General features: G+C 44.6%; 1 protein-coding gene across 3 annotated transcripts in view; it reads left to right on the plus strand.

The window, feature by feature from the left end:
- The window catches only part of LOC123994172 (transcription factor COE1-A-like), a 150666-nt gene that overhangs the window by 87470 nt on the left and 38739 nt on the right, over positions 1-24457 (plus strand). For all 3 annotated transcript variants that reach the window (XM_046296699.1, XM_046296700.1, XM_046296698.1), the window contains exons 7-10: positions 8312-8393; positions 8549-8690; positions 15546-15676; positions 16338-16464. In XM_046296699.1, coding sequence (XP_046152655.1) covers positions 8312-8393; positions 8549-8690; positions 15546-15676; positions 16338-16464 — 482 coding nt within the window. The remainder of the gene's footprint in view (positions 1-8311; positions 8394-8548; positions 8691-15545; positions 15677-16337; positions 16465-24457) is intronic.

Here is a 24457-nt window from a genome sequence, read left to right on the forward strand (position 1 = left end):
GACACAACACTACTGCTACTGACACAACACTACTGCTACTGACACAACACTACTGCTACTGACACAACACGACTGTTACTGACACACCACTACTGACACAACACTACTGCTACTGACACACCACTACTGACACAACACTACTGCCACTGACACAACACTACTGACACAACACTACTGACACAACACTACTGCTACTGACACAGCACTACTGACACAACACTACTGACACAACACTACTGCTACTGACACAACACTACTGCTACTGACACAACACTACTGCTACTGACACAACACTACTGACACAACACTACTGCTACTGACACAACACTACTGCTACTGACACAACACTACTGCCACTGACACAACACTATTGCCACTGACACAACACTACTGCTACTGACACAACACTACTGCTACTGACACAACACTACTGCTACTGACACAACACTACTGACACAACACTACTGCTACTGACACAACACTACTGCTACTGACACAACACTACTGCTACTGACACAACACTACTGCTACTGACACAACACTGCTGACACAACACTACTGCTACTGACACAACACTACTGCTACTGACACAACACTACTGCTACTGACACAACACTACTGCCACTGACACAACACTACTGACACAACACTACTGCTACTGACACAACACTACTGACACAACACTACTGACACAACACTACTGCTACTGACACAACACTACTGCTACTGACACAACACTACTGCTACTGACACAACACTGCTGACACAACACTACTGACACAACACTACTGCTACTGACACAACACTACTGCTACTGACACAACACTACTGCTACTGACACAACACTACTGCTACTGACACACCACTACTGCTACTGACACACCACTACTGCTACTGACACAACACTGCTGCTACTGACACAACACTACTGCTACTGACACAACACTACTGCTACTGACACAACACTACTGACACAACACTACTGCTACTGACACAACACTGCTGCTACTGACACAACACTACTGCTACTGACACAACACTACTGCTACTGACACACCACTACTGACACAACACTACTGCTACACTGACACAACACTACTGCTACTGACACAACACTACTGACACAACACTACTGCTACTGACACACCTACTACTGACACAACACTACTGCCACTGACACAACACTACACAACACTGACACAACACTACTGACACAACACTACTGACACAACACTACTGCTACTGACACAGCACTACTGACACAACACTACTGACACACCACTACTGCTACTGACACAACACTACTGCTACTGACACAACACTACTGCTACTGACACAACACTACTGCTACTGACACAGCACTACTGACACAACACTACTGCTACTGACACAACACTACTGACACAACACTATTGCCACTGACACAACACTACTGCTACTGACACAACACTACTGCTACTGACAACACTACTGCCACTGACACAACACTACTGCCACTGACACACCACTACTGACACAACACTACTGACACAACACTACTGACACAACACTACTGACACAACACTACTGCTACTGACACAACACTACTGACACAACACTATTGCCACTGACACAACACTACTGCTACTGACACAACACTACTGACACAACACTATTGCCACTGACACAACACTACTGCCACTGACAACACTACTGCTACTGACACAACACTACTGCTACTGACACAGCACTACTGACACAACACTACTGCTACTGACACAACACTACTGACACAACACTACTGAAACAGTACTACTGCTACTGACACAACACTACTGCTACTTACACAACACTACTGCTACTGACACAACACTACTGACACAACACTACTGCTACTGACACAACACTACTGCTACTGACACAACACTACTGACACAACACTACTGACACAACACTACTGCTACTGACACAGCACTACTGACACAACACTACTGACACAACACTACTGCTACTGACACAACACTACTGCTACTGACACAACACTACTGCTACTGACACAACACTACTGACACAACACTACTGCTACTGACACAACACTACTGCTACTGACACAACACTACTGCCACTGACACAACACTACTGCTACTGACACAACACTACTGCTACTGACACAACACTACTGCTACTGACACAACACTACTGCTACTGACAACACTACTGCTACTGACACAACACTACTGCTACTGACACAAACACTACTGACACAACACTACTGACACAACACTACTGCTACTGACACAACAAGACTGTTACTGACACAACACACTACTGACACAACACTACTGCTACTGACACACCACTACTGACACAACACTACTGCCACTGACACAACACTACTGACACAACACTACTGCTACTGACACAGCACTACTGACACAACACTACTGACACAACACTACTGCTACTGACACAACACTACTGCTACTGACACAACACTACTGCTACTGACACAACACTACTGCCACTGACACAACACTACTGACACAACACTACTGCTACTGACACACCACTACTGCTACTGACACACCACTACTGCTACTGACACACCACTACTGCTACTGACACAACACTACTGCTACTGACACAACACTACTGCCACTGACACAACACTACTGCCACTGACACAACACTACTGCTACTGACACAACACTACTGACACAACACTACTGCCACTGACACAACACTACTGCTACTGACACAACACTACTGACACAACACTACTGCTACTGACACAACACTACTGACACAACACTACTGCCACTGACACAACACTACTGCTACTGACACAGCACTACTGACACAACACTACTGCTACTGACACAACACTACTGACACAACACTACTGCTACTGACACAACACTACTGACACAACACTACTGCCACTGACACAACACTACTGCTACTGACACAGCACTACTGACACAACACTACTGCTACTGACACAACACTACTGACACAACACTACTGAAACAGTACTACTGCTACTGACACAACACTACTGCTACTTACACAACACTACTGCTACTGACACAACACTACTGACACAACACTACTGAAACAGTACTACTGCTACTGACACAACACTACTGACACAACACTACTGACACAACACTACTGCCACTGACACAACACTACTGCTACTGACACAACACTACTGCTACTGACACACCACTACTGACACAACACTACTGACACAACACTACTGCCACTGACACAACACTACTGCTACTGACACAACACTACTGCTACTGACACAACACTACTGACACAACACTACTGACACAACACTACTGCCACAGACACAACACTACTGACACAACACTACTGCTACTGACACAACACTACTGCTACTGACACAACACTACTGACACAACACTACTGACACAACACTACTGACACAACACTACTGCTACTGACACACCACTACTGCTACTGACACAACACTACTGCTACTGACACAACACTACTGACACAACACTACTGACACAACACTACTGCTACTGACACAACACTACTGACACAACACTACTGACACAACACTACTGAAACAGTACTACTGCTACTGACACAACACTACTGCCACTGACACAACACTACTGACACAACACTACTGCTACTGACACAACACTACTGACACAACACTACTGACACAACACTACTGACACAACACTACTGACACAACACTACTGACACAACACTACTGACACAACACTACTGCCACTGACACAACACTACTGCTACTGACACAACACTACTGCTACTGACACAACACCACTGACACAACACTACTGACACAAAACTACTGACACAACACTACTGACACAACACTACTGACACAACACTACTGTCACAACACTACTGACACAACACTACTGACACAACACTACTGACACAAAACTACTGACACAACACTACTGCTACTGACACAACACTACTGCCACTGACACAACACTACTGCTACTGACACAACACTACTGACACAACACTACTGACACAACACTACTGGCACAACACTACTGCTACTGACACAACACTACTGCTACTGACACAACACTACTGACACAACACTACTGACACACCACTACTGCCACAACACTACTGACACAACACTACTGACACAACACTACTGACACAACACTACTAACACAACACTACTGACACAACACTACTGCCACTGACACAACACTACTGACACAACACTACTGCTACTGACACAACACTACTGACACAACACTACTGCTACTGACACAACACTACTGCTACTGACATAACACTACTGCTACTGACACAACACTACTGCTACTGACAACACTACTGCTACTGACACAGCACTACTGACACAACACTACTGACACAACACTACTGACACAACACTACTGACACAACACTACTGCCACTGTCACAACACTACCGCTACTGACAACACTACTGCTACTGACACAACACTACTGCTACTGACACAACACTACTGCCACTGACACAACACTACTGCCACTGACACAACACTACTGACACAGCACTACTGCTACTGACACAACACTACTGCTACCGACACAACACTACTGCTACTGACACAACACTACTGCTACTGACACAGCACTACTGACACAACACTACTGCTACTGACACAACACTACTGCTACTGACACAACACTACTGACACAACACTACTGCTACTGACACACCACTACTGCTACTGACACACCACTACTGACACATCACTACTGCTACTGACTTACCACTACTGCTACTGACACAACACTACTGCTACTGACACAACACAACTAAGTGTCTTTGGAACCTCCAGCCCAGGGCAGGCTCTCCCTGGGCAGGTAGAAGAACAGAGAAGTCCCCCTGACCCACAATTCACGCATGGGTCTATTTGTACCGAGAAATATTTAACAATGAGGCAAAACCACTAGACTTGCCACACACAGACACAGACACACACACACACACACACACACACACACACACACACACACACACACACACACACACACACACACACACACACACACACACACACACACACACACACACACATACACACACACACACACACACACTCAGGGAGGGATGATGCAGGGTGTGTCCAGAGGATGAATGTTTCAGTGTAGTGAGTTGATGTGGTTGAATAAATCATGTCAGTTTAGATAGACATGATGGGAGCAACATTACAGACTGTGTGTGTGTGTGTGTGTGTGTGTGTGTGTGTGTGTGTGTGTGTGTGTGTGTGTGTGTGTGTGTGTGTGTGTGTGTGTGTGTGTGTGTGTGTGTGTGTGTGTGTGTGTGTGTGTGTGTGTGTGTGTGTGTGTGTGTGTGTGTGTGTGTGGCAGGTTGAGGGGTCACCACGGAAACAAGTCTCCTAGAGGAAGTGTCTGTGATGTATTGCCGATACCTGGAGAGAGGGAGAGAGATAGATGGAGAGAGAGAGAGAGAGAGAAAGGAAGCGAGAGAAGGGAAGGGGGGTGAGAGAGGGAGAAAGAGAGAGAGGGAGAGTAAGGGGTGACAGAAGAGAGGGAGAAAGAGCCTGAGAGAGAGAGGGGTGAGAGAGAGAGGAGTGAGAGAGAGAGAGAGGTGACAGAGAGAGGGGTGAGAGAGAGAGAGAGGTGACAACGAGAGGGGTGAGAGAGAGAGCGAGAGAGATCCGCTCTCCACTCCAAGCCCTCAGGTCCTTCAGTCCAGTATCAGACAGGGGGAAGTGGTTTTGTATCTTTTTATTAACCCCAGAGTAGAGCAAAGTGAGAAACACCTAGCTTGTGTCCAAAAAGGTATCATATCCCCTACTTAGTACACTACTATATCTCATTTAGCAGAAATTAATTTCCACAGTCATTTGTGTTTCTCTTGGTAATTACAAGAGAGAGAGATACATGTTATTATTTCATGAAACCAAAAGGGAAAAATGGTTTACGCCCAGTATTCTTCTGTTTTAGGTCATGTGCATTAGGAAAGTGGAGTGAGCTGCTGACTCAGAGAGTGATGTGTTTAGGGAGGACTATTTGTTGTGAATTGGACCTTCAGGACAGGCTGGACGAACCTTCATTCTGAGCTTGGTTAAGGATGGCTGGACGAACCTTCATTCTGAGCTTGGTTAAGGATGGCTGGACGAACCTTCATTCTGAGCTTGGTTAAGGATGGCTGGACGAACCTTCATTCTGAGCTTTGACAATCATGTAATCTAAGAGGAGCCAATGCTTTGATCAAGGTGCTCCCAGGAAGTTTTGTATTTGTTTTTCATTTGGAACATGGTGTTGGTGATGTTGACTTCATTCAGCACAAAGGCGTAGCAATCTCAATGGCCAATGCTGTGCTTTCCTATTACTCCATTAGCAATCTCATTGGCCAATGCTGTGCTTTCCTATTACTCCATTAGCAATCTCATTGGCCAATGTTGTGCTTTCCTATTACTCCATTAGCAATCTCATTGGCCAATGTTGTGCTTTCCTATTACTCCATTAGCAATCTCATTGGCCAATGCTGTGCTTTCCTATTACTCCATTAGCAATCTCATTGGCCAATGCTGTGCTTTCCTATTACTCCATTAGCAATCTCATTGGCCAATGCTGTACTTTCCTATTACTCCATTAGCAATCTCATTGGCCAATGCTGTGCTTTCCTATTACTCCATTAGCAATCTCATTGGCCAATGATGTGCTTTCCTATTACTCCATTAGCAATCACTGGCCAATGATGTGCTTTCCTATTACTCCATTAGCAATCACTGGCCAATGATGTGCTTTCCTATTACTCCATTAGCCTTTCGCTTATGCCAGTTGGTGTTTCTGTGAGATATGTCAGGAGGCAGTTCTTCAAGGCAACGCCCACACCATGCAGATATCACCCTTCTGGGGCTGTATTCCTTTCAGAAGAAGAAGTAGCCCTCTCTTTCCTCCCTGAGCGACCCTTCACCCAGGAGTCTGGTCTCACTGAGAACAGAGATGATGGTATATTGCTTCAGCTCTGCTGCGATAAGTGCAGTCCTTAATTTCAGGCCTGGCGGCGTCATGGCTCGAGTCCAAGAGAGTCCTTATGTTCCATGTTGATAGTCGTAAGGGGACAAATTTCTTCTTAATTCGTTTTCAACCGCTGAAACGGAATGTCCTGATAGGTGCGGCAGCACTATCTGGGAGAGTTAGAGTGGGCAATATCTGACACCTTTTATAGGCCTTTCCCCAGCTGAGTTGAGCAGTGTGGTTCCTAAAATGGGATTCTCAGACGTACAGGGGTCTGGAGCAGCTGCCACTCAAATCCCAACTGCTGATGACCAATAGCCCTGTACCGCTACTGTGCAAGGGCCTGGCTAGGAGATTCCTGATTATTCAACCCTGCGCCCGTTACCAAGCACCATGTCGCCAGAAGAATTTAATGGTGCAGGAAATCTAGGTGGAACTCCCTGAAGAGCATTAGTGGACACCTGCGTGATGAAATCATTTTAGTGACGTGGGGGATGTGCTTGTCATCACTACTCTGCTGTTAGAAAATGGTCTCTGGTGGCAAGAATAAAATCCAAGATGACCAGCACCTCCTCAAAGCTGCAGGAGGCTGCAGGACCTTCAGTCTGGCAGAGGACCAACACCTCCTCAAAGCTGCAGGAGGCTGCAGGACCTTCAGTCAGGCAGAGGACCAGCACCTCCTCAGAGCTGCAGGATGCTGCAGGACCTTCAGTCTAGCAGAGGACTAACACCTCCTCAAAGCTGCAGGAGGCTGCAGGACCTTCAGTCTGGCAGAGGACCAACACCTCCTCAAAGCTGCAGGAGGCTGCAGGACCTTCAGTCTGGCAGAAGACCAGCACCTCCCCACAGCTGCAGGAGGCTGCAAGAGCTCCAGTCTGTCAGATGACCACCTGTCACACATCGCCAGCACGTTGCTTTAGTCTCATGGTGAGCTCCCCTAGCCGTTGTCTTCCCAGACTTACCCATGAAGCAGTGGGGCAGTGGTTGGCCGGTGCCAGGGCGTGTCCACATAATGTGGGCCTGCGCACCGCACATTTGGGGACCACTGCAGCTGCAAGATCCCCTTCTGAGTTAGCCAGAGGCCGCAGGGACGCCCAGTTAACGTGTGTTGCCACAAGGAGACCTGGCAGGAGTCTTGGTGAAGAAGAGCCTGTGTACTGGCAAGGGAAGGCTTACATGCAGACCTGCTTCCAGGTTTACCACAAGGGCCAGCCAAGCTAGCCAAGCTAACCAAGCTAGCCAAGCTAGCCAAGCAAGCCAAGCTGCAATGACGCATGAGTGTCAGACTGTTTTCTTGTCTCCTCTCTCTCCAGGTTCTTCCTCAAGTTCTTCCTGAAGTGCAACCAGAACTGTCTGAAGAACGCAGGGAACCCACGAGACATGAGGCGCTTTCAGGTGGGAGAGAGAGAACCACAAAACCTAATTTTACATAATTTCTTGAGACACAATGGTAATGCTGTTTGATGGAAGGTCTCAGGTCCTGTCTCACGTGTCCTTGTCTGTCCCCCTGTCCCCTTTTCCTCTATGTCTCCTGTCCCTGTCTGTCCCAGGTGGTCGTGTCTACCACTGTGAGTGTGGACGGTCATGTCCTCTCTGTCTCTGACAACATCTTTGTCCACAACAACTCTAAACACGGTCGCCGGGCCAGGAGATTAGACCCCTCAGAAGGAACACCCTCGTACCTGGAGCATGGTAACCACTCCTGCCCCCCCCCCTCTCTCACTCTTTTCTATATGTCTCTCTCCCCCCCTCTCTCACTATTTTCTATATGTCGCTCTCCCCCCTCTCACTCTTTTCTTTATGTCTCTCTCACCCTCTCTCACTCTTTTCTATATCTCTCTCCCCCGTCTCTCACTCTTTTCTATATGTCTCTCTCGCCCCCCTCTCACTCTTTTCTATATGTCTCTCTCCCCCCTCTCTCACTCTTTTCCATGTCTCTCTCACCCCTCTCTCACTCTTTTCTATATGACTCTCTCGCCCCCCTCGCTCACTCTTTTCTATATGTCTCTCTCCCCCTCTCTCACTCTTTTCTATATGTCTCTCTCACCCGTCTCTCACTCTTTTCCATGTCTCTTTCGCCCCCTCTCTCACTCTTTTCCATGTCTCTCTCGCCCTCTCTCACTCTTTTCCATGTCTCTCTCGCCCCCTCTCTCACTCTTTTCTATGTCTCTCTCCCCCCTCTCTCACTCTTTTCTATATGTCTCTCTCGCCCCCTCTCTCACTATTTTCTATATGTCTCTCTCCCCCTCTCTCACTCTTTTCTATGTGTCTCTCTCCCCCCTCTCTCACTCTTTTCTATATGTCTCTCTCGCCCCTCTCTCACTCTTTTCTATTTCTCTCTCTCACCCCCTCTCTCACTCTTTTCTATATGTCTCTCTCACTCTTTTCTATATGTCTCTCTCCCCTCCTCTCTCACTCTTTTCTATATCTCTCTCTCCCCCTCTCTCACTCTTTTCTATATGTCTCTCTCACCCTCTCTCACTCTTTTATATGTCTCTCTCCCCCCGTCTCTCACTCTTTTCTATATGTCTCTCTCCCCCTCTCTCACTCTTTTCTATATGTCTCTCTTCCCCGTCTCTCACTCTTTTCTATATGTCTCTCTCCCCTCTCTCACTCTTTTCTATATGTCTCTCTCCCCCTCTCTCACTCTTTTCCATGTCTCCCTCGCCCCTCTCTCACTGTTTTCCATGTCTCTCTCCACCTCTCTCACTCTTTTCTATATGTCTCTCTCGCCCCCTCTCTCACTGTTTTCTATATGACTCTCTCTCCCCTCTCTCACTCTTTTCTATATGTCTCTCTCCCCCCTCTCACTCTTTTCCTCTCATGTCTCTCACTCTTTTCTATATGTCTCTAACCCCCCTCTCTCACTCTTTTCTATATGTCTCTCTTCCCCGTCTCTCACTATTTCTATATGTCTCTCTCCCCCTCTCTCACTCTTTTCTATATGTCTCTCTCCCCCTCTCTCACTCTTTTCCATGTCTCCCTCGCCCCCTCTCTCACTCTTTTCCATGTCTCTCTCCACCTCTCTCACTCTTTTCTATATGTCTCTCTCGCCCCCTCTCTCACTCTTTTCTATATGTCTCTCTCCCCCTCTCTCACTCTTTTCTATATGTCTCTCTTGCCCCCTCTCACTCTTTTCTATATGACTCTCTCACGCCGTCTCTCACTCTTTTCTATATGTCTCTCACCCCCTCTCTCACTCTTTTCCATGTCTCTCTTCCCCTCTCTCACTCTTTTCTATATGTCTCTCTCCCCCCTCTCACTCTTTTCTATATGTCTCTCTCCCCCTCTCTCACTCTTTCCTATGTCTCCCCCCTCTCTCACTCTTTTCTATATGTCTCTCTCACCCCCTCTCACTCTTTTCTATATGTCTCTCTCCCCCTCTCTCACTCTTTTCTATATGTCTCTCTCCCCCCTCTCTCACTCTTTTCTATATGTCTCTCTCCCCCTCTCTCACTCTTTTCTATATGTCTCTCACCCCCCTCTCACTCTTTTCTATATGTCTCTCTCCCCCATCTCTCACTCTTTTCTATATGTCTCTCACCCCCCTCTCTCACTCTTTTCCATGTCTCTCTCGCCCCCTCTCTCACTCTTTTCTATATGTCTCTCTCCCGCTCTCACTCTTTTCTATATGTCTCTCTCCCCCATCTCTCACTCTTTTCTATATGTCTCTCCCCCCCCTCTCTCACTCTTTTCTATATGTCTCTCTCCCCCCCCTCTCACTCTTTTCTATATGTCTCTCTCCCCCCTCTCACTCTTTTCTATATGTCTCTCTCCCCCCATCTCTCACTCTTTTCTATATGTCTCTCACCCCCTCTCTCACTCTTTTCCATGTCTCTCTCCCCCCTCTCTCACTCTTTTCTATATGTCTCTCTCCCCCTCTCTCACTCTTTTCTATATGTCTCTCTCCCCCTCGCTCACTCTTTTCTATATGTCTCTCTCGCCCCCTCTCTCACTCTTTTCTATATGTCTCTCTCCCGCTCGCTCACTCTTTTCTATATGTCTCTCTCCCCCCTCTCACTCTTTTCTATATGTCTCTCTCGCCCCCTCTCACTCTTTTCTATATGTCTCTCTCGCCCCCTCTCACTCTTTTCTATATGTCTCTCTCACCCCTCCCTCACTATTTTCCATGTCTCTCTTGCCCCCTCGCTCACTCTTTTCTATATGTCTCTCTCCCCCGTCTCTCACTCTTTTCCATGTCTCTTTCGCCCCCTCTCTCACTCTTTTCCATGTCTCTCTCGCCCTCTCTCTCACTCTTTTCCATGTCTCTCTCGCCCCCTCTCACTCTTTTCTATATGTCTATCTCCCCCTCTCTCACTCTTTTCTACATGTCTCTCTCGCCCCCTCTCTCACTGTTTTCTTTATCTCTCTCTCGCCCCCTCTCTCACTCTTTTCCATGTCTCTCTCGCCCCCTCTCTCACTCTTTTCTATATGTCTCTCTCGCCCCCTCTCTCACTCTTTTCTATATCTCTCTCCCCTCTCTCACTCTTTTCTATATGTCTCTCTCCCCCTCTCTCACTCTTTTCTATATGACTCTCTCACCCCCCTCTCTCACTCTTTTCTATATGTCTCTCTCCCCCTCTCTCACTCTTTTCTATATGTCTCTATGTCTCTCTTTTTTTCTATATGTCTCTCTCCCCCGTCTCTCACTCTTTTCTATATGTCTCTCTCCCCCTCTCTCACTCTTTTCTATATGTCTCTCTCACCCCCTCTCTCACTCTTTTCTATATGTCTCTCTCCCCCCGTCTCTCACTCTTTTCTATATGTCTCTCTCACCCCCTCTCTCACTCTTTTCTATATGTCTCTCTCCCCCTCTCTCACTCTTTTCTATATGTCTCTCTCGCCCCCTCTCACTCTTTTCTATATGTCTCTCTCCCCCTCTCTCACTATTTTCTATATGTCTCACTCCCCCGTCTCTCACTCTTTTCTATATGTCTCTCTCGCCCCGTCTCTCACTCTTTTCTATATGTCTCTCACCCCCCTCTCTCACTCTTTTCCATGTCTCTCTCGCCCCCTCTCTCACTCTTCTCTATATGTCTCTCTCACCCCCTCTCACTCTTTTCTATATGTCTCTCTCCCCCTCTCTCACTCTTTTCTATATGTCTCTCCCCCCTCTCTCACTCTTTTCTATATGACTCTCTCACCCCCTCTCTCACTCTTTTCTATATGTCTCTCTCCCCCTCTCTCACTCTTTTCTATATGTCTCTCTCCCCCTCTCTCACTATTTTCTATATCTCTCTCGCCCCCTCTCTCACTCTTTTCTAAATGTCTCTCCCCTCTCTTCTATATGTCTCTCTCTCTATATATTTTTTCTCCCTTCTCAACTCTATCACTTCCTCTCCTCTCTTTCCGCACTTTATTTCTCTCTCTTCTCATCCCCACTTCTCTTTCTCCCTTTTCTCTCTCTCCCTTCTTGCTTCATTTTCCTCTCTTCTCATCCCTACTTCTCTCTCTCCCTTTTCTCTCTTTTATCTCTCTCCCTTCTCGCTTCCTTTTCCTCTCTTCTCACCCCCACTTCTCTCTCTCCCTTCTCGCTTCCTTTTCCTCTCTTCTCACCCCCACTTCTCTCTCTCCCTTCTCTCTTCCTTTTCCTCTCTTCTCACCCCCACTTCTCTCTCTCCCTTCTCTCTTTTATCTCTCTCCCTTCTCTCTTTTATCTCTCTTCCTTCTCGCTTCCTTTTCCTCTCTTCTCACCCCCACTTCTCTCTCTCCCTTCTCGCTTCCTTTTCCTCTCTTCTCACCCCCACTTCTCTCTCTCCCTTTTCTCTCTTTTATCTCTCTCCCTTCTCTCTTTTATCTCTCTTCCTTCTCGCTTCCTTTTCCTCTCTTCTCACCCCCACTTCTCTCTCTCCCTTTTCTCTCTTTTATCTCTCTCCCTTCTCTCTTTTATCTCTCTCCCTTCTCTCTTTTATCTCTCTCCCTTCTCGCTTTTATTTCTCTCTCTTCTCATCCCCACTTCTCTTTCTCCCTTTTCTCTCTCTCCCTTCTCGCTTCCTTTTCCTCTCTTCTCACCCCCACTTCTCTCTCTCCCTTTTCTCTCTTTTATCTCTCTCCCTTCTCTCTTTTATCTCTCTCCCTTCTCTCTTTTATCTCTCTCCCTTCTCGCTTTTATTTCTCTCTCTTCTCATCCCCACTTCTCTTTCTCCCTTTTCTCTCTCTCCCTTCTCGCTTTTATTTCTCTCTCTTCTCACCCCCACTTCTCTCTCTCCCTTTTCTCTCTTTTATCTCTCTCCCTTCTCTCTTTTATCTCTCTCCCTTCTCTCTTTTATTTCTCTCTCTTCTCATCCCCACTTCTCTTTCTCCCTTTTCTCTCTCTCCCTTCTTGCTTAATTTTCCTCTCTTCTCATCCCTACTTCTCTCTCTCCCTTCTCTCTTTTATCTCTCTCTCCCTTCTCGCTTCCTTTTCCTCTCTTCTCATCCCCACTTCTCTCTCTCCCTTTTCTCTCTTTTATCTCTCTCCCTTCTCTCTTTTATCTCTCTTCCTTCTCGCTTCCTTTTCCTCTCTTCTCACCCCCACTTCTCTCTCTCCCTTTTCTCTCTTTTATCTCTCTCCCTTCTCTCTTTTATCTCTCTCCCTTCTCTCTTTTATCTCTCTCCCTTTTCTCTCTTTTATCTCTCTCCCTTCTCTCTTTTATCTCTCTCCCTTCTCTCTTTTATCTCTCTCCCTTCTCTCTTTTATCTCTCTCCCTTCTCGCTTCCTTTTCCTCTCTTCTCACCCCCTCTCCCCCTCTCCCCCTGCTCCTTTCCCCTCTAAGATTCTTAACTCTCAGTGAGAGAACAGAGAGCAGCAGTGAATCCTGTATTCCCCCAGTGGCCGGCTCTTGTTAGAACTGCCATAGTGTCTTATGAAGACCATGTGTCAAAGCAGGACTGTGGTGCTTATGAGGCCCCAGGAAGCTTAAAGACAACGCTGAGCTTATTTCCTATGAGACATGGTTAGGTTTATCCTCTATCCTCTAGCCTCCTCTCTCTCTCTCTCTCTCTCTCTCTCTCTCTCTCTCTCTCTCTCTCTCTCTCTCTCTCTCTCTCTCTCTCTCTCTCTCTCTCTCTTTCTCTCTCTCTCTTTCTCTCTCTCTCCGCCCAAAGATTTTCCCAGGTTAACACACACATACATACTGTGTCCTCAGATAGTATTTAGACCCCTTGACTTTTTCCATTTTTTTAGGATGCAGCCTTATTCTAAAATGGATTAAATAGTTTTTTTTCCCTCATCAATCTACACACAATACCCCATAATGACAAAGCAAAAATTGTTTTTTAGACATTTTAACTAAACAAATAAACAAAATAAAACAGAAATATGACATTTACATAATTATTCAGACTCTTACAGCCTCGTTTCCTCCTGAATATGAAGCTACAAGCTTGGCACACCTTTATTTGGGGAGTTTCTCCCCTTCCCTTCCCGAGATCTGTGTCTCGACACTATTCTGTCTCGGAGATCTAAGGACCATTTTTTCGATCTCATGGCTTGTTTTTTGCTCGTTTGAGACATTATACAGACAGGTGTGTGCCTTTGCAGATCATGTCCAATCAATTTAATTTACCACAGGTGGACTCCAATGAAGTTGTAGAAACGATGATCAATGGAAACAGGAGGCACCTGAAACTCAATTACAAGTCTCATAGCAAAGGGTCTGAGTACTTATGTAAATAAGGTATTTCTGTTTTTATTTCTTTTAAATTTGCAAAAAAAAACTAAAAATCTGTTTTCACAATGAGCAACGAACACAACAGATGGCAGAGAGGAGGACCCCAAATATGAACCCTATCACATGGATTCATGTTTCACCATATGGTTGACATACACACACCCACACCCACACACACACACACAGTCATACACACACACACACGCACGCACGCACGCACACCATCAGTGTCTATGAAAAGACTTGCAGGATGAAGAGGAGGTGAGATGAAGAGAGTGAGAGGCAGATGAAGGAGAAGGAGAGAGAGGAGGGTGAAGAAAGAGAGGAGAGAGAGACAGGAGAGAGAGGAGGGTGAAGAAAGAGAGGAGAGAGAGACAGGAGAGAGAGGAGGGTGAAGAAAGAAAGGAGAAAGAGACAGGAGAGAGAGGAGGGTGAAGAAAGAAAGGAGAGAGAGACAGGAGAGAGAGGAGGGTGAAGAAAGAAAGGAGAGAGGGACAGGAGAGAGACGGGGAAAAGTCATTCGGTAGTAAAGTGGATCACCCTGCTTTGGAGAATGACATCATGTCTGACAAGCTGAGGCTCTGTAAAGTTGAGGAGATTAAGCCTTTATTTATTTTTAATTCCACTGCTGTTCTTTTCTCCAATCTGATCCAGTAATGTAAAGCCTGTAATTATAAGATCCAGGGGTCAGTATTACGCCTCACAGCAGACCTGCTTATGAATTGGAGAATTTAGTTGTTCTCTTCATACAATCAGAATGGAGAAACTGTACTGTACCTTGTATTCCTGATTCTGCGTTAAAACTACATTTCTCTCTCTCTCTCTCTCTCTCTCTCTCTCTCTCTCTCTCTCTCTCTCTCTCTCTCTCTCTCCGCTCCCTCCCTCCCTCCCACAGCCACCCCCTGTATCAAGGCGATCAGCCCCAGTGAGGGCTGGACAACAGGCGGGGCCACAGTCATTATCATTGGAGAAAACTTCTTTGATGGACTCCAGGTCATATTTGGTACCATGCTAGTCTGGAGTGAGGTCAGTAGCACATTTATCAGTGTGTGTGTGTGTGTGTGTGTGTGTGTGTGTGTGTGTGTGTGTGTGTGTGTGTGTGTGTGTGTGTGTGTGTGTGTGTGTGTGTGTGTGTGTGTGTGTGTGTGTGTGTGTGTGTGTGTGTGTGTGTGTGTGTGTGTGTGTGTGTGTGACTGTGTGTGTGTGTATGACTGTGTGTGTGTGTGTGTATGACTGTGTGTGTGTGTATGACTGTGTGTGTGTGTATGACTGTGTGTGTGTGTATGACTGTGTGTGTGTGACTGTGTGTGTATGACTGTGTGTGTATGACTGTGTGTGTATGACTGTGTGTATGACTGTGTGTGTATGACTGTGTGTGTGTATGACTGTGTATGTATGACTGTGTGTGTGACTGTGTGCAACCGGCAGAGAAACAAACAAAAAAACAGTGAGTCCGTGGTGCTCAAGACTGTCTTAGCCCTCTGAGCTAAAGCCAAGGCAATCTGGATGTTTTCTGTGCATTTATAAACTACATCCTACCTTACATGTCAACTGAGCATTTTCTATGGCTCTTGCAAATCTTGATACGTCTATTTATTTCACTTTGATATAGAACAAGTTATGGGGTCTACCAAGTGAAATACATATGTAACAAGAAAAACGTTTTTGTTTTTGACGCCCTCTGTAGCTGATCACAGCCCATGCCATCCGGGTGCAGACTCCCCCCAGACACATCCCCGGGGTCGTAGAGGTCACGCTGTCATACAAGTCGAAACAGTTCTGCAAGGGCACACCTGGATGCTACATATACACAGGTAAATACACCTTAATTTAATACACCTGGATGCTACATATACACAGGTATAATAGAACAAATTTAACACACCTGGATGCTACATATACACAGGTAAATACACCTTAATTTAAGACACCTGGATGCTACATATACACAGGTAAATACACCTTAATTTAACACACCTGGATGCTACATATACACAGGTAAATACACCTTAATTTAACACACCTGGATGCTACATATACACAGGTAAATACACCTTAATTTAAGACACCTGGATGCTACATATACACAGGTAAATACACAATTTAACACACCTGGATGCTACATATACAAGGTAAATACACCTAATTTAAGACACACCTGGATGCTACATATACACAGGTAAATACACCTTAATTTAAGACACCTGGATGCTACATATACACAGGTAAATACACCTTAATTTAACACACCTGGATGCTACATATACACAGGTAAATACACCTTAATTTAATACACCTGGATGCTACATATACACAGGTAAATACACCTTAATTTAAGACACCTGGATGCTACATATACACAGGTAAATACACCTTAATTTAACACACCTGGATGCTACATATACACAGGTAAATACACCTTAATTTAAGACACCTGGATGCTACATATACACAGGTAAATACACCTTAATTTAAGACACCTGGATGCTACATATACACAGGTAAATACACCTTAATTTAAGACACCTGGATGCTACATATACACAGGGAAATACACCTTAATTTAAGACACCTGGATGCTACATATACACAGGTAAATACACCTTAATTTAAGACACCTGGATGCTACATATACACAGGTAAATACACCTTAATTTAATACACCTGGATGCTACATATACACAGGTAAATACACCTTAATTTAACACACTTGGACGCTACATATACACAGGTAAATACACCTTAATTTAACACACCTGGATGCTACATATACACAGGTAAATACACCTTAATTTAATACACCTGGATGCTACATATACACAGGTAAATACACCTTAATTTAATACACCTGGATGCTACATATACACAGGTAAATACACCTTAATTTAATACACCTGGATGCTACATATACACAGGTAAATACACCTTAATTTAACACACCTGAATGCTACATATACAGTTTTGAGAATTACACGAATATTTATTTTCACAAAGTCTGCTGCCTCAGTTTCTAGATATTTTTATCGGATGTTATTATGGAATACGAAGTATAATTACAAGCATTTCAAACGTGTCAACGGCTTTTATTGACAATTACATGAAGTTGATGCAAAGAGTCAATATTTGCAGTGTTGACCCTTTTTTTTCAAGATCTCTGCAATCCGGCCTGGCATGCTGTCAATTAACTTCTGGGCCACATCCTGACTGATGGCAGCCCATTCTTGCATAATCAATGCTTGGAGTTTGTCAGAATTTGTGGGTTTTTGTTTGTCCACTCACCTCTTGAGGATTGACCACAAGTTCTCAATGGGATTAAGGTCTGGGGAGTTTCCTGGCCATGGACCCAAAATATCGATGTTTTGTTCCCCGAGCCACTTAGTTATCACTTTTGCCTTATGGCAAGGTGCTCCATCATGCTGGGAAAGGCATTGTTCATCACCAAACTGTTACTGGATGGTTGGGAGAAGTTGCTCTCGGAGGATGTGTTGGTACCATTCTTTATTCATGGCTGTGTTCTTAGGCAAAATTGTGAGTGAGCCCACTCCCTTGGCTGAGAAGCAACACCACACATGAATGGTCTCAGGATGCTTTACTGTTGGCATGACACAAGACTGATGGTAGCTTCTCCGGATAAGCTTTTTTCCGAATGCCCCAAACAATCATGAAGGGGATTCATCAGAGAAAATGACTTTACCCCAGTCCTCAGCAGTCCAATCCCTGTACCTTTTGCAGAATATGAGTCTATCCCTGATGTTTTTCTTGGAGAGAAGTGGCTTCTTTGTTGCACTTCTTGACACCAGACCATCCTCCAAAAGTGTTCGCCTCACTGTGCATGCAGATGCACTCACACCTGCCTGCTGCCATACAGCAGCAAGCTCTGTACTGGTGGTGCCCCGGTCCCGCAACTGAATCAACTGTAGGAGATGGTCCTGGAGCTTGCTGGACTTTCTTGGGCGCCCTGAAGCCTTCTTCACAACAATTGAACCGCTCTCCTTGAAGTTCTTGATGATCCGATAAATGGTTGATCCAGGTGCAATCTTACTGGCAGCAATATCCTTGCCTGTGAAGCCCTTTTTGTGCAAAGCAATGATGACGACGTGTCTCCTTGCAGGTAACCATAGTGGCAGTGGAAGGACAATGATTCCAAGCACCACCCTCCTTTTGAAGCTTCCAGTCTGTTATTCAAACTCAATCAGCATGACAGAGTGATGTCCAGCCTTGTCCTCCTCAATACTCACACCTGTGTTAACGAGAGAATCACTGACATGATGTCAGCTGGTCCTTTTGTGTCAGGGCTGAAATGCAGTGGAAATGTTTTTTGGGGGATTCAGTTCATTTGTATGGCAAAGAGGGACTTTGCAATTAATTGCAATTCATCTGATCACTCTTCATAACATTCTGGAGTATATGCAAATTGCCATCATACAAACTGAGGCAGCAGACTGTGAAAATGTATATTTGTGTCATTCTCAAAACTTTTGGCCACGACTGTACACAGGTAAATACACCTTAATTTAACAAGTCTGGATGCTACATATACACAGGTATATACACCTTCATTTAACAAGTCTGGATGCTACATATACACAGGTATATACACCTTCATTTAACAAGTCTGGATGCCACATATACACAGGTATATACACCTTCATTTAACAAGTCTGGATGCTACATATACATACACAGGTAAAAACAGAGAGAGAGGGGAGGGGGAGAGAGGAGTGAGGAAAGAGGAGAGGAGAGGAGTGGGGAGAGAGGGCATAGAGGGGATTGGGGAGAGTGGAGAGGAGTGGGGAGAGACGGGAGAGGAGAGAGGAGAGGAGAGGAGTTGTGAGAGAGGGGATTGGGGAGAGAGGGCAGAGAGGGGATTGGGGAGGGTGGAGAGGAGTGGGGAGAGAGGGGAGAGGAGAGAGCAGAGGGGCAGGAGAGGAGAGGAGGGTAGAAAGGACTAAGGGATTACCATGGTCAGCCATCTTGGTCTCCTGGGTTGTGGTTGGCTCCAGTCTGGGTCCAGTTGCCAGTGGTAATCATAGAGAACTGGCATGGTGTGGTTTGGCTGCTGGCAATGGCACATAGACATACAAACACTGCCACACACACACATATATGCATATGCAAACACCACACAAACACAGATACACACACACACACACACACACACACACACACACACACACACACACACACACACACACACACACACACACACACACACACACACACACACACACACACACACACACACACACACACACACACACACACACACACTGGGGACAGCTGGTATCACTAATCAACTTGTGTTGGGGAGAGGAAACGAGCAGACCTAATTAAGTCAACACACACCCAATACTGCTGCCACTACTGGAATACACACACACACACACACACACACACACACACACACACACACACACACACACACACACACACACACACACACACACACACACACACACACACACACACACACACACACACACACACACACACACACACACACACACACACACACACACACACACACACACACACACACACACACACACACACACACACACACACACACACACACACACACACACACACACACACACATAGGGCAGAATGGCTAGAGAAAAGGAGACTGTGTGTATTTACTCATCCCTATTCACATGTAAAGCTGTTTTTATGGCATATTCTGGACATCCTGCTTTTCTCTCTTTCCCTCTCTCTCTTTTATACAAGTTCATTTCCATGTATCACCATTCATCAAAAAGGCTTCAAGCCCTTCCTCCAGGCAGAGTTGTAATCCTGTAATCCTGTCTGTTAGGGGCTGTAAAGAGCTGTGAGGTGCTAGCAGGCTTCTGGCTGTAGATTGGGTGTGTGTTCCAAATGGCACCCTATCCCCTATATAGTGCACTACTTTTGACCAGAGCCCTACGGGTCCTGATTAAAGGTAGTCCTCTATATAGGTAATAGGATGCTATTTGGGACCCATTTTGAAGGCGCATGATGACGAACATCTCTTCTCACTCAGAAGTGAATCCTCTCCTCTTCAGAATGCAGCCCCCACTGCTTAGCAACCTCTTAGCAACCGCTTATCACTACTGATATTAAAAGACCCTGCTGCTGGAGCACATAAAAAATTGAATTTTATTGGTCGCATGCACATATTTTGCAGATATTATCGCAGGCGCAGCGAGTTGGTCAGTTAGTTAGGATCACCACTTTATTTTAAGAATGTGAAATGCCAGAATAATAGTAGAGATAATTATTTATTTCAGATTTTATTTATTTCATCACATTCCCAGTGGGTCAGAAGTTTACATAAACTCAAATAGTATTTGGTACATTGCCTTTAAATTGTTTAACTTGAGTCAAACGTTTCAGGTAGCCTTCCACATGCTTCCCACAATTAAGTTGAGTGAATTTTGGCCCATTCCTCCTGACAGAGTTGCTGTAACTGAGTCAGGTTTGTAGGCCTCCTTGCTCGCACATGCTTTTTCAGTTCTGCCCACAAATGTTCTATAGGCTTGAGGTCAGGGCTTTGGGATGGCCACTCCAGTACCTTGAATTTGTTGTCCTTAAGCCATTTAGCCACAACCTTATGCTTGGGGTCATTGTCCATTTGGAAGACGCATTTGCAACCAAGCTTTAACTTCCTGACTGATGTCTTGAGATGTTGCTTCAATATATCCACATAATTTTCCCTCCTGATGATGCCATCTATTTTGTGAAGTGCACCAGTCCCTCCTGCAGCAAAGCACCCCCACAACATGATACTGCCACCCCTGTGCTTCATGGTTGGGATGGTGTTCTTCTTCTTGCAAGCCTCCCCCTTTTCCTCCAAACATGATGATGGTCATTATGGCCAAACTGTTCTATTCTTGTTTCATCAGACCAGAAGACATTTCTCCAAAAAGTACGATGTTTGTCTCCATGTGCAGTTGCAAACTGTAGTCTGGCTTTTTTTATGGCGATTTTGGAGCAGTGGCTTCTTCCTTGCTGAGTGGCTTTTCATGTTATGTCGATATAGGACTCGTTTACTATGGATATAGATACGTTTGTACCTCCTTCCTCCAACATCTTCACAAGGTCATTTGCTGTTGTTCTGGTATTGATTTGCACTTTTCGCACCAAAGTACGTTCATCTCTAGGAGACAGAACGTGTCTCCTTCCTGTGCGGTATGACGTCTGCATGGTCCCATGGTGTTTATACTTGCATACTGTTGTTTGTACAGATGAACGTGGTAACTTCAGGCGTTTGGAAATTGCTCCCAAGGATGAACCACACTTGTGGAGGTCTACAAACTTTTTTCTGAGGTCTTGGCTGATTTCTTTAGATTTTCCCATGATGTCAAGCAAAGAGGCACTGAGTTTGAAGGTAGGCCTTGAACTAAATTCACAGGTACACCTCCAATTGACTCAAATTATGTCAATTAGCCTATCAGAAGCTTCTAAAGCCATGACATAATTTTGGGGAATTTTCCAAGCTTTTTAAAGGCACAGTCAACTTAGTGTATGTAAACTTCTGACCCACTGGAATTGTGATACAGTGAATTATAAGTGAAAGAAAGTGAAGAAATTTGTGGAGTGGTTGAAAAACAAGTTTTAATGACTCCAACCTAAGTGTATCTAAACTTCCGTATTCAACTGTATATATAGTACCAGTCAAAAGTTTGGACACACCTACTCATTCCAGGCTTTTTCTTTATTTTAATTATTTTCTACATTGTAGAACAATAGTGAAGACATCAAAACTATGAAATAACACATATGGAATCATGTAGTAACCCAAAAAGTATTAAACAAATCAAAATATGTTTTATATTTGCGATTCTTCAAAGTAGCCACCCTTTGCCTTAACGACAGCGTTACACACTCTTGGCATTCTCTCAACCAGATTCACCTGGAATGCTTTTCCAACAGTCTTGAAGGAGTTCCCACATATTTGTTGGCTGCTTCTCCTTCCCTCTACAGTCCAACTCATCCCAAACCATCTCAATTGGGTTGAGGTCGGGTATTTGTGGTCAAATTGATTTTGTGTAATATCTTTCCTTCTTAATGCATTGGAGCCAATCAGTTGTGTAATATCTTTCCTTCTTAATGCATTGGAGCCAATCAGTTGTGTAATTTCTTTCCTTCTTAATGCATTGGTGCCAATCAGTTGTGTAATTTCTTTCCTTCTTAATGCATTGGAGCCAATCAGTTGTGTAATTTCTTTCCTTCTTAATGCATTGGAGCCAATCAGTTGTGTAATTTCTTTCCTTCTTAATGCATTGGAGCCAATCAGTTGTGTAATATCTTTCCTTCTTAATGCATTGGAGCCAATCAGTTGTGTAATATCTTTCCTTCTTAATGCATTGGAGCCAATCAGTTGTGTAATATCTTTCCTTCTTAATGCATTGGAGCCAATCAGTTGTGTAATTTTTCTTTCCTTCTTAATGCATTGGAGCCAATCAGTTGTGTAATATCTTTCCTTCTTAATGCATTGGAGCCAATCAGTTGTGTAATATCTTTCCTTCTTAATGCATTGGAGCCAATCAGTTGTGTAATTTCTTTCCTTCTTAATGCATTGGAGCCAATCAGTTGTGTAATATCTTTCCTTCTTAATGCATTGGAGCCAATCAGTTGTGTAATAATGCTTTCAGTTGTGTAATTTCTTTCTTAATGCATTGGAGCCAATCAGTTGTGTAATATCTTTCCTTCTTAATGCATTGGAGCCAATCAGTTGTGTAATATCTTTCCTTCTTAATGCATTGGAGCCAATCAGTTGTGTAATATCTTTCCTTCTTAATGCATTGGAGCCAATCAGTTGTGTAATATCTTTCCTTCTTAATGCATTGGAGCCAATCAGTTGTGTAATTTCTTTCCTTCTTAATGCATTGGAGCCAATCAGTTGTGTAATTTCTTTCCTTCTTAATGCATTGGAGCCAATCAGTTGTGTAATTTCTTTCCTTCTTAATGCATTGGAGCCAATCAGTTGTGTAATTTCTTTCCTTCTTAATGCATTGGAGCCAATCAGTTGTGTAATATCTTTCCTTCTTAATGCATTGGAGCCAATCAGTTGTGTAATATCTTTCCTTCTTAATGCATTGTGTAGCCAATCAGTTGTGTAATATCTTTCCTTCTTAATGCATTGGAGCCAATCAGTTGTGTAATATCTTTCCTTCTTAATGCATTGGAGCCAATCAGTTGTGTAATATCTTTCCTTCCATTGGAGCCAATCAGTTGTGTAATTTCTTAATGCATTGGAGCCAATCAGTTGTGTAATATCTTTCCTTCTTAATGCATTGGAGCCAATCAGTTGTGTAATTTCTTTCCTTCTTAATGCATTGGAGCCAATCAGTTGTGTAATATCTTTCCTTCTTAATGCATTGGAGCCAATCAGTTGTGTAATATCTTTCCTTCTTAATGCATTGGAGCCAATCAGTTGTGTAATATCTTTCCTTCTTAATGCATTGGAGCCAATCAGTTGTGTAATATCTTTCCTTCTTAATGCATTGGAGCCAATCAGTTGTGTTGTGACAAGGTATTTGTTTTTAAGCTGTATTTAATTCATAATGATGGCCTGGGAACAGTGGGTTAACTGCCTTGTTCAGCGGCAGAAGGACATATTTGTACCTTGTCAGTTCGGGGACTCGATCTAGCAACCTTTGGTTCCTGGCCAAATGCTCTAACCACTAGGCTACCTGCCGCCCCAGGTAGGGGTGGTATACAGAAGATAGCCCTATTTGGTAAAATACCAAGTCCATATTATGGCAAGAACAGCTCTAATAAGCAACGAGAAACAACACTCCATCATTACTTTAGACATGAAGGTCA

The sequence above is a fragment of the Oncorhynchus gorbuscha genome, linkage group LG13 (assembly GCF_021184085.1).
Source record: "Oncorhynchus gorbuscha isolate QuinsamMale2020 ecotype Even-year linkage group LG13, OgorEven_v1.0, whole genome shotgun sequence".
In the NCBI taxonomy this organism is placed as follows: Eukaryota; Metazoa; Chordata; class Actinopteri; order Salmoniformes; family Salmonidae; genus Oncorhynchus; species Oncorhynchus gorbuscha.